General features: G+C 45.6%; 1 protein-coding gene across 2 annotated transcripts in view; it reads right to left on the bottom strand.

The window, feature by feature from the left end:
• GAA1 (glycosylphosphatidylinositol anchor attachment 1) overlaps positions 1–15,519 on the bottom strand; it is a 205,125-nt gene that overhangs the window by 70,386 nt on the left and 119,220 nt on the right. For both annotated transcript variants that reach the window (XM_068347028.1, XM_068347027.1), the window contains exon 7: positions 2,439–2,591. In XM_068347028.1, coding sequence (XP_068203129.1) covers positions 2,439–2,591 — 153 coding nt within the window. The remainder of the gene's footprint in view (positions 1–2,438; positions 2,592–15,519) is intronic.

The following is a 15,519-nucleotide window of genomic DNA, read 5'->3' as shown; positions in this document are numbered from 1 at the left end:
TTGGTGAGTGCTGGCGAGCAGGGGAAGAAGTTAGCTTCCCCACTGCGCCCAGATCAGAAGATTGTGGACGCGCAGGAGATTGTTGGCGCGGGCGCGCAGGCGGGCGTGCAGGGGAGCGCGCAGGCGAGCACTGGCACGCAGGAGATCGCTAGCACGTAGGCGAGCGCTGGCGCGCAGGCGAGCACTGGCACGCAGGAGAGCGCAAGCACGTAGGCGAGCGCTGGCGCGCAGGAGAACGAAGGCGCACATGGCGCGCAGCAGGATGAGGGCGTGCAGTAGCGTGCTGGCGATCTGGAGAGCGCTGACGCGATTTAACAGAAACATCTTCTACTGATTTGGGCAGGTGAGCGCTGGTGCGCAGGTGATCGTTGGCGCACAGGAGAGTGCTGGCACGTAAGGGACGTATGCATTATCTTGCGCATACTGTACGCCCTTGATGCCCCGAAGGGACCGTTGCCCGTTTTACAATAGGATGCGTTGGCGCCCACAGCGCGTCAGCAGCCAGGAACGGCGACGGAAAGTCAGCAGGTCTGACGGGTGGAAGGTCGGCGTGTCCTTTGTAAGGACGACCTTCCACCAAAGGAGATCACGAACGATCTGCAGAGAGGTCCAGGGTTGTAGCTGGGAGAGTCGGAGAACGATGGCGAGGTTCCTCTGCGGCAGACTGCTGAGACGATGAACCGAAGAGGCGCCTCCTAACACCCTTGTGAGGTAAGGGAAGGCCTCTACGGCGAAGAGGAAGGCGGGCTTTACGCCTTATACGCCCTCTGGGGGCCGTGGGGTCAGCGGGATGACCATCAGAAGTCCTCCAAAGAGTAGTCTCTGCGAGTGAACTCCCCCGAGGGGGAGAATCACCGGCAGGAGAGACCGTTGGACTTAGTTCCTCACTCGAAGGATGTGCAGAGGGAGGAACTAAGCCTTCAGCTACAGCAGGATCATCACGAGCAGACGTTCGAGATAACGCATCGGAAGCCTCTGCCACGACAACGTCGACGATAGACAGAGGATCAACCTCTGCTAAAGTCGGCGATTGTTTGACATCGGCCCCCAACCGGATCATGTCAAACAAGGCTTCCTTGGAGGGCGAACCCTCAAGCCCCAAGGAAGCCCAAAGCTGAAACAAATCATCATTAAATACATGAATATTTAAATCCAGGAGGAGCTGCCTCGCTATAGGAGGTAACTCCCTCTCCCAAACCCCGAGATCGGGCAACAGAACTATGGCCTACGCTACCACTCGACAGTTTCTCGGAGGAAACCGATCGAGTGGGAGCTTCGGAGGAGATTTTGGCCACGGAAGAAGAGCCCTTGGGATTTTCTCCTTTCAAAGAAACCTTCGAAGGAGAAATATCCCGCCTGGACTTCTTCTTCCGGCGCCGAGAAAACCTCTCCCACTGGGCGGTAGACCACTCCCTACACTCACCACACACTTTATTTCTATCACATCGCTGGCCCCTACAATAAGGACAAAGGGTGTGAGGGTCCGTATCGACCACCGACATAAACGTGCCACAAGGGCGGTCGGGTAATCCAAGACACTTTCGCATAGCAGAGGCCAACTTCACGCACACCTGTCAAAGGAAAAGCAAAAAGCATTAAATGGCTGTCAAAGAGGGCGAGTGTGAAAGCGGACATGTCCGACTACCACCCGAGCCGAGACAAAGGTGAGCTCAAGCACAGGTATGTGTGAGGGGGGGGGGTAGCAAGATACCCTCCCTACCCCCGCTAACTAGCGGTGGGATAGTAAACCCTCATTAAAATTCTAATGGCTCGTCATTTCAGCTACACCGAAAGTAATAACCCATGTTGAATAGCGTGGTTTGTATGTAAGTTACGGAACAAACGCTTTCTATAAAAGATTAAACAATATGTATCACAATTGGAGTACAGATATTGCTATTCTTATTGTGGAGCAATATCATTAACAAAATCCTTCTCTAAACCCTATTTCTAAAATCTTATTGCCTTCACTCGAAAGGATTTGCTTACAAGTACCCAATAGAGTGTTACCACTCGTAGCATACCTTGAATGACACACAGTAGCTAATACTAGACACCAGCTGCATTGCTTTCTGCCTTATTTTTATTCAGCATGATATGATTACTTCCTGACTACCCAGTCTCTTCAATTTTACAATTAAATGCTACAAATTACCCTTTTATCCCTCATTCTGTATGCTATGCAAGGCATTTTGCAAGTTATACCCTCTAAGGTTCCTCTAATCAAAAGGCAAAATATTTTGAAAGTTTCTAACAACTCTCTAATAAAAATAAACCTTGAATTTAATAAGATTCACATATACACATTTACAAAAATGATCATTTTACAATCAAAGTTATAAAAGCAGGAATTTTAAGAAACTTATTAGTTTCTTATAATTTCTGATCATAATATGTTGATCATTTGTAGCTTTTCTTGGAAAAGAAATAAAACTTACTCTGTTTTTGAAAGTGTGGAGAACTGTCTCTCTCTGGCACAGCCGGTGAATAAGGTTGACCAGGTCAAGGTTCGGTAATTGTCCATTAAGGCCTTCAACCTTAACATCGATATGGCTAACTTGGGACCCATATATTTCTAGATTTATTGCTGCCTGTATTAATTTGAAATAAAAATTAGAATTAAGAAACAGAACTGTCAGCTGAACATTATTTTAATGTTCATATGCTGAAAATATATTACATTCAAAATAAAACTTTTAAACAATAAACAATAAATGATTGTGAAAGTTGCAAGTTTGCATTATAGATATTTCATTGAACTGAGAGAAGTTCCTTTCTTAAAATGAAAAACTGTATTTCTTTATTATAAAATGTTATTTTCATTAGTAAAATAAATTTTTGAATATACTTACCCGATGATCATGTAGCTGTCAACTCCGTTGCCCGACAGAAATCTACGGTCGGGATACGCCAGCGATCGCTATCCAGGTGGGGGTGTACTCAACAGCGCCATCTGTGAGCAGGTACTCAAGTACTTCTTGTCAACAAGAACTCAATTTTCTCCTCGGTCCACTGGTTCTCTATGGGGAGGAGGGGCGGGTTCTTTAATTCATGATCATCGGGTAAGTATATTCAAAAATTTATTTTACTAATGAAAATAACATTTTTCAATATTAATCTTACCCGATGATCATGTAGCTGATTCACACCCAGGGTGGTGGGTGGAGACCAGCATACATGTTAACAAAGAAGCTAAGTATCCCGTATTTCATTTTATTAGTTATTCAAAATAACAAACATAAAATAAATAAGTACCTGGTAAGGAAGTCGACTTGAACCATTACTCTGCCTTTATTAAGTACGTCTTCCTTACTGAGCCTAGCGGTCCTCTTAGGATGCTGAACGACTCCTAGGTGCTGAAGTATAAAGGGCTGCAACCCATACTAAAGGACCTCATCACAACCTCTAACCTAGGCGCTTCTCAAGAAAGAATTGACCACCCGCCAAATCAACCAGGATGCGGAAGGCTTCTTAGCCGACCGTACAACCCAAAGAACAACAATAAAAAGTATTCAAGAGAAAGGTTAAAAAGGTTATGGGATTATGGGAATGTAGTGGCTGAGCCCTCACCTACTACTGCACTCGCTGCTACGAATGGTCCCAGAGTGTAGCAGTTCTCGTAAAGAGACTGGACATCTTTGAGATAGAATGATGCGAACACTGACTTGCTTCTCCAATAGGTTGCATCCATAACACTCTGCAGAGAACGGTTCTGTTTGAAGGCCACTGAAGTAGCCACAGCTCTCACTTCATGTGTCCTTACCTTCAGCAAAGCAAGGTCTTCTTCCTTCAGATGAGAATGTGCTTCTCTAATCAGAAGCCTGATGTAGTAAGAAACTGCGTTCTTAGACATTGGTAGGGAAGGCTTCTTGATAGCACACCATAAGGCTTCTGATTGTCCTCGTAAAGGTTTTGACCTTCTTAGATAGTACCTAAGAGCTCTAACTGGGCAAAGTACTCTCTCCAGTTCGTTCCCCACCAAGTTGGACAGGCTTGGGATCTCGAACGACTTAGGCCAAGGACGGGAAGGAAGCTCGTTTTTAGCCAAAAAACCGAGCTGCAAGGAACATGTAGCCGTTTCAGATGTGAAACCTATGTTCCTGCTGAAGGCGTGGATCTCACTTACTCTTTTAGCTGTTGCTAAGCACACGAGGAAAAGTTTTTTTAATGTGAGGTCCTTAAAAGAGGCTGATTGGAGCAGTTCAAATCTTGATGACATAAGGAACCTTAGGACCACGTCTAGATTCCAGCCTGGAGTGGACAACCGACGTTCCTTTGAGGTCTCAAAAGACCTAAGGAGGTCCTGTAGATCTTTGTTGGTGGAAAGATCCAAGTCTCTGTGGCGGAAAACCGCTGCCAACATACTTCTGTAACCCTTGATCGTAGGAGCTGATAGGGATCTTACGTTCCTTAGATGTAACAGGAAGTCAGCAATCTGGGTTACAGTGGTACTGGTTGAGGAAACTGCATTGGCCTTGCACCAGCTTCGGAAGACTTCCCATTTAGACTGATAGACTCTGAGAGTGGATGTCCTCCTTGCTCTGGCAATCGCTCTGGCTGCCTCCTTCGAAAAGCCTCTAGCTCTTGAGAGTCTTTCGATAGTCTGAAGGCAGTCAGACGAAGAGCGTGGAGGTTTGGGTGTACCTTCTTTACGTGAGGTTGACGCAGAAGGTCCACTCTTAGAGGAAGAGTCCTGGGAACGTTGACCAGCCATTGCAGTACCTCTGTGAACCATTCTCTCGCGGGCCAGAGGGGAGCAACCAACGTCAGCCGTGTCCCTTTGTGAGAGGCGAACTTCTGAAGTACCCTGTTGACAATCTTGAACGGCGGGAATGCATACAGGTCGAGATGGGACCAATCCAGCAGAAAGGCATCCACATGAACTGCTGCTGGGTCTGGAATCGGAGAACAATACAACGGGAGCCTCTTGGTCATCGAGGTAGCGAATAGATCTATGGTTGGCTGACCCCACAGGGCCCAAAGTCTGCTGCAAACATTCTTGTGAAGGGTCCACTCTGTGGGGATGACCTGACCCTTCCGGCTGAGGCGATCTGCCATGACATTCATATCGCCCTGAATGAACCTCGTTACCAGCGTGAGCTTTCGATCTTTTGACCAAATGAGGAGGTCCCTTGCGATCTCGAACAACTTCCTCGAATGAGTCCCTCCCTGCTTGGAGATGTAAGCCAAGGCTGTGGTGTTGTCGGAGTTCACCTCCACCACCTTGTTTAGCTGGAGGGACTTGAAGTTTATCAAGGCCAGATGAACCGCCAACAACTCCTTGCAATTGATGTGAAGTGTCCTTTGCTCCTGATTCCATGTTCCCGAGCATTCCTGTCCGTCCAGTGTCGCACCCCAGCCCGTGTCCGATGCGTCCGAGAAGAGACGGTGGTCGGGGGTCTGAACAGCCAATGGTAGACCTTCCTTGAGAAGAATGCTGTTCTTCCACCACGTTAGAGTAGACCTCATCTCTTCGGAAACAGGAACTGAGACCGTCTCTAGCGTCATGTCCTTTATCCAGTGAGCAGCAAGATGATACTGAAGGGGGCGGAGGTGGAGTTTCCCTAACTCGATGAACAGGGCCAGCGATGAAAGTGTCCCTGTTAGACTCATCCACTGCCTGACTGAGCATCGGTTCCTTCTCAGCATGCTCTGGATGCATTCTAGGGCTTGGTTGATCCTTGGGGCCGACGGAAAAGCCCGAAAAGCTCGACTCTGAATCTCCATACCTAGGTAGACAATGGTCTGGGATGGGACGAGCTGGGACTTCTCTAAATTGACCAGGAGGCCCAGTTCCTTGGTCAGATCCATAGTCCATCTGAGATTCTCCAGACAGCGACGACTTGTGGGAGCTCTTAAAAGCCAGTCGTCTAAATAGAGGGAGGCTTTGATGTCTGCCAAGTGAAGGAATTTCCCAATATTCCTCATCAGTCTGGTAAACACAAGAGGTGCCGTGCTTAGGCCAAAGCACAGGGCTTGGAACTGGTACACAACCTTTCCAAAGACGAATCTTAGGAAAGGTTGGGAGTCTGGATGGATGGGGACGTGAAAGTATGCGTCTTTCAGGTCTAACGAGACCATCCAGTCCTCCTGCCTGACCGCTGCTAGGACCGACTTCGTCGTCTCCATCGTGAACGTCTGCTTGGTGACAAAAGCATTGAGAGCACTGACGTCCAGCACCGGTCTCCAACCTCCTGTCTTCTTGACTACCAGGAAGAGACGGTTGTAAAAGCCCGGGGATTGATGATCCCGGACTATGACCACCGCTTCCTTTTGTAGCAAGAGCGACACCTCTTGTTGCAACGCTAGCCTCTTGTCCTTCTCCTTGTAGTTGGGAGAGAGGTTGATGGGAGATGTAGCTAGAGGGGGATTGCGGCAGAACGGAATTCTGTATCCCTCCCTTAGCCACTTCACAGACTGAGCGTCTGCACCTCTGCTCTCCCAAGCTTGCCAGAAGGTCTTGAGTCTGGCTCCTACTGCTGTCTGGAGAGGAAGGCAGTCAAAACTTGCCTTTTGCGGACTTGGAACCCTTCTTGGACTTGCCACGGTGACTGTCTGCATGGGTACCTCCTCTGCTGGAGGTTCTGCCATGAAAGGGCGGGATGAACCTAGAAGCAGGTGTGTCAACTGCTGCAGGGCGGAAGGGTCTAGGCACGGAAGGTAAGGTTTTAGCCTTACGTGCAGAAGAAGCCATCAGATCATGAGTATCCTTCTGGATAAGTGAGGCAGCCATCCCCTTAATCAGCTCCTCCGGAAACAGACACTTGGAGAGAGGAGCAAACAACAACTCTGACTTCTGGCAAGGAGTGATACCAGCTGATAAGAAGGAGCAAAGATGTTCTCTCTTCTTGAGGACTCCTGATACATATGAAGCCGCAAGTTCACCAGACCCATCCCGAATTGCCTTGTCCATGCTAGACATGATCAGCATGGCCGACTCCTTATCTGAAGGGGAAGTCTTCCTGCTTAAGGCTCCCAAACACCAATCGAGGAAGTTGAATATCTCGAAGGCACGAAAGACTCCCTTCAACAGATGATCTAAATCGGAAAAGGACCAGCAGATCTTCGAACGTCTCATAGCCAACCTGCGGGGAGAGTCAACCAGACTTGAGAAGTCGGCCTGGGCAGAGGCAGGAACCCCCAAGCCGGGTTCCTCTCCCGTGGCATACCAGACGCTCGACTTAGAAGCAAGCTTGGGAGGAGGAAAGACAAAAGAGGTCCTTCCCAGTTGCTTCTTGGAATGCAACCAGTCCCCCATAACCCTCAAAGCTCTCCTAGATGATCTGGCGAGAACAAGCTTGGTGAAGGCAGGCGCAGCAGACTGCATGCCCAGAGCAAACTCGGAGGGAGGAGAACGAGGGGTTGCAGACACAAAATGCTCAGGATACAAGTCCCTGAACAAGGCAAGGACTTTGCGAAAGTCTAAGGAGGGAGGCGAAGACTTGTACCCTTCAATATCAGAGTGAGGTTCATCCAGATGTGCAGCTTCATCATCCGATACATCATCATCCGAAAGTTGAGTTGTGAGTGGCAAAGGCAGAGCAGCAAGCTGAACGGCTGAATCCGGCAGAACGGGTGCATGCGTACCTGCGGATCCAGCATCATGCCTCTGCTGGTCGGTCTGCGAGCTGGCAACAACAAAAGCAGAGGGCTGGTGTGTGGGAGGGGCTGCGGTGGGCTGAGGAGCATGCGGTATGGTATGCAGAGCATGCTGTAAGGTATGCGGCTCATGCTGCATGGTATGCGGAGCATGCTGTAAGGTATGCAGAGCATGCTGCATGGGCTGAGGAGAATGCCGCATAGTGCTGGAACCCGGCAACTCCTGATGCGGCAGCTCACGCATGTTAGCAGATGGTGCAGCAAGAACATGCGTCTGGCAGGGAGGACTGCGCATCGGTGGAGGAGCTCTCACAGGTGGAGTGTGGGAGCAGGCAGCCGCAGTATCTGCTGAGCGCACAACCTCTGCGGGTTGTAGGTTAACAGGAGAGGTGTTAACTTTCTCGGCATGATACTCCTGCATGAATGCCGCAAGCTGAGACTGCATAGTCTGCAGCATGGACCACTTAGGGTCTACTGTGGTTGGAGCAACAACAGACGGAGCAGTAGCCTGTTGAGGGACCACTCTACCTCTCTTGGGAGGTGTGCAGTCATCAGATGACTGCGGCGAGTCCGAACTGACCCAGTGGCTACACCTGGGCCATTGGACTAGCTCGGAAGGGACCTTACGTTTGAGCGGTCGTGAGACCTTGGTCCACCGTTTCCTCCTGGAAACTTCTTCCACAGACGAGGAATGTAAGGGCTCATTCGTCTGTATGTGGATGGGACGATCCTTAACAGATACGTCCGCAACCACTGAGGATACATCCGTGCGCCGATCAAGGCCTGCCGAACCCTTTGGTCCTTCGACATTGCTTCTCCCCTGGGCTTGGGAGCTTGCAAGAGGTCCCGGACTGGGAGGACGACTGGCACGCACAGATGTACCCTCATGCGCAACACTGACACTGACACTATGCACATCACTAGCACTAACACTTCCCACTGCACTCTTCGCTTTCAGCTCTCTGACATCTGCCAAGAGCTGATTACGGTCACTAACCAACGACTCCACCTTCTCACCGAGAGCCTGAATGGCACGCAACATATCAGCCATTGCAGGCTGAGCACTCGTAGCAGGTTCGGGAGTCACCACCACAGGGGAAGGAAAAGGTTGAGGGGCATGGGGAGAGGAAAAATCCACAGAGCGAGAAGAACTCCTCCTATCTCTCTCCTTCTCTAACCTACGTGCATATCTAAGGAATTCGTTAAAATCGAATTCCGAAAGCCCAGCACATTCCCCACATCGATCTTCCAATTGACAGGATTTACCCCTACAATTGGAACATACGGTGTGAGGATCTATAGAGGCCTTCGGAAGACGCCTAGTACAAGTCCTAACACTACACTGCCTGTATTTAGGAACTTGGGACTGGTCAGACATCTTGAATTTAGAAGTAGTCAAGGGGGAATTCCAAAATTAAGCAAAGTTCGTTAACCAATAAATCAAATTAATTCCAAAAGCTTGCTAAGCTAAGGATAAAGCTTCCTGAACAGCGAAGGCTAAACTTTAGAGCAAATACATCACCAAATCGTGAACAATAACTCCAAAATCAACAGCGTATCCAAGTAGGTCTTGCCGGCGGCACGACAGAGGAAAAATTGAGTTCTTGTTGACAAGAAGTACTTGAGTACCTGCTCACAGATGGCGCTGTTGAGTACACCCCCACCTGGATAGCGATCGCTGGCGTATCCCGACCGTAGATTTCTGTCGGGCAACGGAGTTGACAGCTACATGATCATCGGGTAAGATTAATATTGAAAAATCAATTTTCTAATGTAAACCAATCAGTCTTTATATGCCTAATTCTGTGTAAGCAGCTCCAGAACACACACACACACACACACACACACAGGCATCTTTTTGATAAACAGTCATGATGGCATTCATGGTTTCAAGTCAGTCCTTTTTTGCAGACTTACAATAGAAGTGTGGGATCAGAAAGTGGGCACTTTTTACTATGTAAACTGATTAGATTGTTTTTAGATAAATATATCTCAGTTTAAGGGTTCAGCTGCTTTGTGATTCCCAAAAGACTTTCCTGTTAAGGTTAGAACAAGGAATCCAGTACGATATAATATACATACATATACCAAGGCACTTCCCCCAATTTTGGGGGGTAGCCGACATCAACAAAGAAACAAAAACAAAAAGGGGACCTCTACTCTCTACGTTCCTCCCAGCCTAACAAGGGACTCAACCGAGTTCAGCTGGTACTGCTAGGGTGTCACAGCCCACCCTCCCACATTATCCACCACAGATAAAGCTTCATAATGCTGAATCCCCTACTGCTGCTACCTCCGCGGTCATCTAAGGCATCGGAGGCAGCAGCAGGGCCTACCGGAACTGCGTCACAATCGCTCGCCATTCATTCCTATTTCTAGCACGCTCTCTTGCCTCGCTCACATCTATCCTCCTATCACCCAGAGCTTCCTTTACTCCATCCATCCACCCAAACCTTGGCCTTCCTCTCGTACTTCTCCCATCAACTCTTGCATTCATCACCTTCTTTAGAAGACAGCCATTTTCCATTCTCTCAACATGGCCAAACCACCTCAACACATTCATATCCACTCTAGCTGCTAACTCATTTCTTACGCCGGTTCTCACCCTCACCACTTCGTTCCTAACCCTATCTACTCGAGATACACCTGCCATATTCCTTAGAAACTTCATCTCAAACACATTCAATTTCTGTCTCTCCATCACTTTCATTCCCCACAACTCCGAACCAAACATCACAGTTGGTACAATCACTTTCTCATATAGAACTCTCTTTACATTCATGCCCAACCCTCTATTTTTTACTACTCCCTTAACTGCCCCCAACACTTTGCAACCTTCATTCACTCACTGACGTACATCTGCTTCCACTCCACCATTTGCTGCAACAATAGACCCCAAATACTTAAACTGATCCACCTCCTCAAGTAACTCTCCATTTAACATGACATTCAACCTTGCACCACCTTCCCTTCTCGTACATCTCATAACCTTACTCTTACCCACATTAACTCTCAACTTCCTTCTCTCACACACTCTTCCAAATTCTGTCACTAATCGTCCAAGCTTCTCTTCAGTGTCTGCAACCAGTACAGTATCATCCGCAAACAAAAACTGATTTACCTCCCATTCATGGTCATTCTCGGCTACCAGTTTTAATCCTCGTCTAAGCACTCGAGCATTCACCTCTCTCACCACTCCATCAACATACAAGTTAAACAACCACGGCGACATCACACATCCCTGTCTCAGCCCCACTCTCACTTCATTTCCTATCCTTACACATGCTTTACTACCTTTGTAGAAACTTTTCACTGCTTGCAACAACCTTCCACCAACTTCATATAACCTCATCACATTCCACATTGCTTCCCTATCAACTCTATCATACGCTTTCTCCAGATCCATAAACGCAACATACACCTCCTTACCTTTTGCTAAATATTTCTCGCATATCTGCCTAACTGTAAAAATCTGATTCATACAACCCCTACCTCTTCTAAAACCACCCTGTATTTCTAAGATTGCATTCTCTGTTTTATCCTTGATCCTATTAATCATTACTCTACCATACACTTTTCCAACTACACTCAACAAACTAATACCTCTTGAATTACAACACTCATGCACATCTCCCTTACCCTTATATAGTGGTACAATACATGCACAAACCCAATCTACTGGTACCATTGACAACAAAAAACACATATTAAACAATCTCACTAACCATTCAAGTACAGTCACACCCCCCTCCTTCAACATCTCAGCTCTCACACCATCCATACCAGATGCTTTTCCTACTTTCGTTTCATCTAGTGCTCTCCTCACTTCATCTATTGTAATCTCTCTCTCATTCTCATATCCCATCACTGGCACCTCAACACCTGCAACAGCAATTATATCTGCCTCCCTATTATCCTCAACATTCAGTAAACTTTCAAAATATTCTGCCCATCTTTTCCTTGCCTCCTCTCCTTTTAACAACCTTCCATTTCCATCTTTCACTGTCTCTTCAATTCTTGAGTCAGCCTTCCTTACTCTCTTCACTTCTTTCCAAAACTTCTTCTTATTCTCTTCATATGAATGACCCAATCCCTGACCCCACCTCAGGTCAGCTGCCCTCTTTGCCTCACGTACCTTGAGCTTTACTTCCACATTTTTTTCTTTATATTTTTCATACTTCTCTATACTATTACTCTTCAGCCATTCTTCAAAAGCCCTCTTTTTCTCTTCCACTTTTACCTTCACTCCTTCATTCCACCATTCACTGCCCTTCCTCATGCTACCTCCAACAACCTTCTTGCCACACACATCACTTGCAATCCCAACAAAATTTTCTTTTACTAACTTCCACTCCTCCTCTAAATTACCAGTTTCTCTTACTTTCACTCCGTCATATATCATTCTCAACCTTTCCTGATATTTACTTTTTACCCCCGGTTTTATTAGCTCTTCAACCCTCACTACCTCCCTTTTACATCCACCTACTCTATTCCCCCATTCTTTTGCTACAACTAATTTTCCTTCCACCAAAAAATGATCAGACATACCGTTAGCCATACCCCTAAACACGTGCCCGTCTTTCAATCTTCCAAACATTCTTTTAGTTATCAACACATAATCCATTAATGCCCTTTCTACTACTCTTCCATTTGCCACTCTTACCCATGTATACTTATTTTTATCTTTCTTTTTGAAAAAGCTATTACTTATCACCATCTCTTGCCCAACACACATATCTACCAGTCTCTCACCACTCTCATTTTCACCCGGTACGCCATAGTTCCCAATGACACCTTCTACCTCTCCAGCGCCCACTCTAGCATTTAAGTCACCCATGACAACTACAGGGTACCTCTACATACGAATTTAATTCGTTCCACAACCAACTTTGGATGTAGAAAATGTTCGGATGTAGAAACAAATTTTCCCATAAGAATACATGGTAATTCATTTAATTCGTTCCTCAGCCTAAAAACCCATAATAAATCCTTAATAAATGGCTACACATAATTACACATAACAATAACATAACTGCATAATATGAAAGAAGCATGTAAAAAAGATAATTATAAAGAAATAATAAATAAAAAATGTGTTTTATTGCCACTTTACCTTAGAGACAGGCCAACGCAGGTGTAGGATTTGCTACGCCAAGAGACGGACGATTGGCGAGAAGGTAGACATGGTGTTAACATGTTCTTTGAATAAATACTCTCTCTCTCTCTCTCTCTCTCTCTCTCTCTCTCTCTCTCTCTCTCTCTGTTCTTCTTCACTGTTGGTGTTAGAGACGTCTATTAATTTTTTCTGAGAGAGAGAGAGAGAGAGAGAGAGAGAGAGAGAGAGAGAGAGAGAGATTAAACAAAAATGAGAGATTAAACAAAAATGTGTTGTGTACATATGATTTTTAACAGCGTTAACGAGTTGAAAGACAGTTAAATGTAACTAAATAAACAATATCAGCGAATCTGAATTCCTTTATTAACTAAAACAAATATTGATACAAATACACTCGTGTGCGTATGCGCAAACACACACACACACGCACGAGGAGACACGATCGGCGAGGAGGTAGAGATGGTGACTGTGATAACATACCGTAACTTGCACTACGGAAATTTTAATCTAACTTAGCTCATTTATATTTTTTTTAATATTATATTTCATATTTTTTACATTTTTTTTCTTTTGATTTTTTATTTTCATCACTTTCAGTGACGAGTTATGTTATCGCAGTCACCATCTCTACCTCCTCCCCGACCCTCTCTCTTACTGCGTAGCAATTTTTGCACCTGTGTGTGTGTTTGTGCATACGCACACGAGTGTGTTTGTATCAATATTTGTTTTAGTTAATAAAGGAATTCAGATTAGCTGTTATTACTTTCTTATTTACATTTAATTGTTTTTCAACTCGTTGACGCTGTTAAAAATCATATGTACTCTAAACACATTTTTGTTTAATCTCTCTCTCTCTCTCTCTCTCTCTCTCTCTCTCTCTCTCTCTCTCGGAAAAAAAAATAATAGACGTATCTAACACTATAACAGCGAAGAAGAACGAGAGAGAGAGAGAGAGAGAGAGAGAGTGAGAGAGAGAAAGAGAGAGAGAGAGAGAGAGAGAGAGAGAGAGAGAGAGAGAGAGAGAGATATTTTATTTAAAGAACATGTTAATGCTATGTTTAGAGGGAAACAGAAAAAGAGAGAAGTCTTATTTAAAAGAGCTTGTTAATGCTATCATGGTTTTCTTTGATTCACTTTTTTCTTTCTTTCTGTTCATCACGCTGGCCCTTCTCACAAATAATCGTTGCTAACAATTTCTTTGTCCTTTATCCCTATCAACAAAAGGCGTTCTATCTCTTCCAGGGTATTGCTAAGATGTCTTGTAATAATGGTGATCACCTTCGATGGTTATTTGCTTTAATGGCTGCCTTCTGCTTGATGATCATCGAGATCATAGGCCTATTCCGGCCATATTGTTTAGCCATACAGTATCACTAACATGCACACTGATCTCATGTTTTTCTATAATTTCTTGCTTCAATTCTAATGAAAGAATTGCCTTCTTCCTGTACTGAAACTTAGCTTCTTAGGCACCATGATTATAGGTACTGTAAAATCAAAAAGGAAATGTGAGAAAAGGAAGAAAATAAGCACTGTTAATAACAGACCAAACAGAGGACAACCACACGATACACACAAGAATAGAGAACTGAGCACTCGACGCTCAATGGCGTAATGTTTACTTCGTGTGTCGAAATAAAATTCGGGTGTAGAGTAAAAAATTTGCTCGAATTTTACTTCGGATGTTGGAAAATTCGGATGTAAATACGTTCGTGTGTAGAGGTTCCACTCATAATTCCTTCTACTCAGTCCTTCTACACACCTAGTTAATTCATTCCAGAACTCATTCCGCTCTTCTTCACCTTTCTCACTACCTGGCCCATACGCACTGACAAACGCCCAACATTCCCTACCCAACCTAACCCTTACCCACATTAACCTAGATGATATCTCCTTCCATTCCACTACTTTACCTGTCATCCATTCATCCAGCAATAAAGCCACACCCTCTCTCGCTCTTCCCCTTTCAATCCCAGACACTCTACCAGACATTTCACCAAACATCACTTCACTCTTTCCTTTTATCTTCGTCTCACACAAGGCCAATACATCCATCCTTCTATTCCTAAACATACTTCCAATTTCACATCTTTTACTCTCTATCGTACTACATCCACGCACATTCAAACACCCCAAAACTAGAGTGCAGGGAGCAGTCACTCTCCCCCCAGCTCCATCTCTTTGTTGATGTCTCACAGGATGTAGATACAGGAGAGGAGGTTCCTAGCCCCCTCGTCCCGTCCCTTTTAGTCGCCTCTTACGACACGCAGGGATAACGTTGGCGCTATTCTTGTTTTCATGCCCCCGCGGCCACAGAAATATTGCCTTCCTGCCTAAAGGACAGTGTATCAATGTGCAAAGTACGAATTCAGTGTATATAAGGGAGACCTATGGATTTAGGCTCTATTAAACTTATTACAGCCAATGCTGAATTTGTCTGGTAACTGACAACATATCACCCACCAAAAACAATACTAACACTGGACACACGTACCATGGTCTTCCATTGTCTTGGGTTAGAGTTCTCTTGCTTGAAGGTACACTCGGGCACACTATTCTATCTTATTTCACTTCCTTTTATTTTGTTTTAAAATTTTTATAGTTTATATAGGAAATATCAAAAATTTTAAGTAATTTTTATTTTTCCTAACATACTTACCAAGAACTACTTTCTTAGGAGTTACCTGTAATCTCCTCTCAACCGACCAGAGTTTTGTGTAGTATACCCTACGTCCGTTTTCTATGGAGGGCTAACCCGGGAGTAAAGACAACGTGCCCCGAGGGTAGACCTGAGCTAGGTCGGC

The sequence above is a fragment of the Palaemon carinicauda genome, chromosome 23 (genome assembly GCF_036898095.1).
Source record: "Palaemon carinicauda isolate YSFRI2023 chromosome 23, ASM3689809v2, whole genome shotgun sequence".
Lineage (NCBI taxonomy): Eukaryota > Metazoa > Arthropoda > Malacostraca > Decapoda > Palaemonidae > Palaemon > Palaemon carinicauda.
This window is presented reverse-complemented; position numbering and strand designations above follow the sequence as displayed.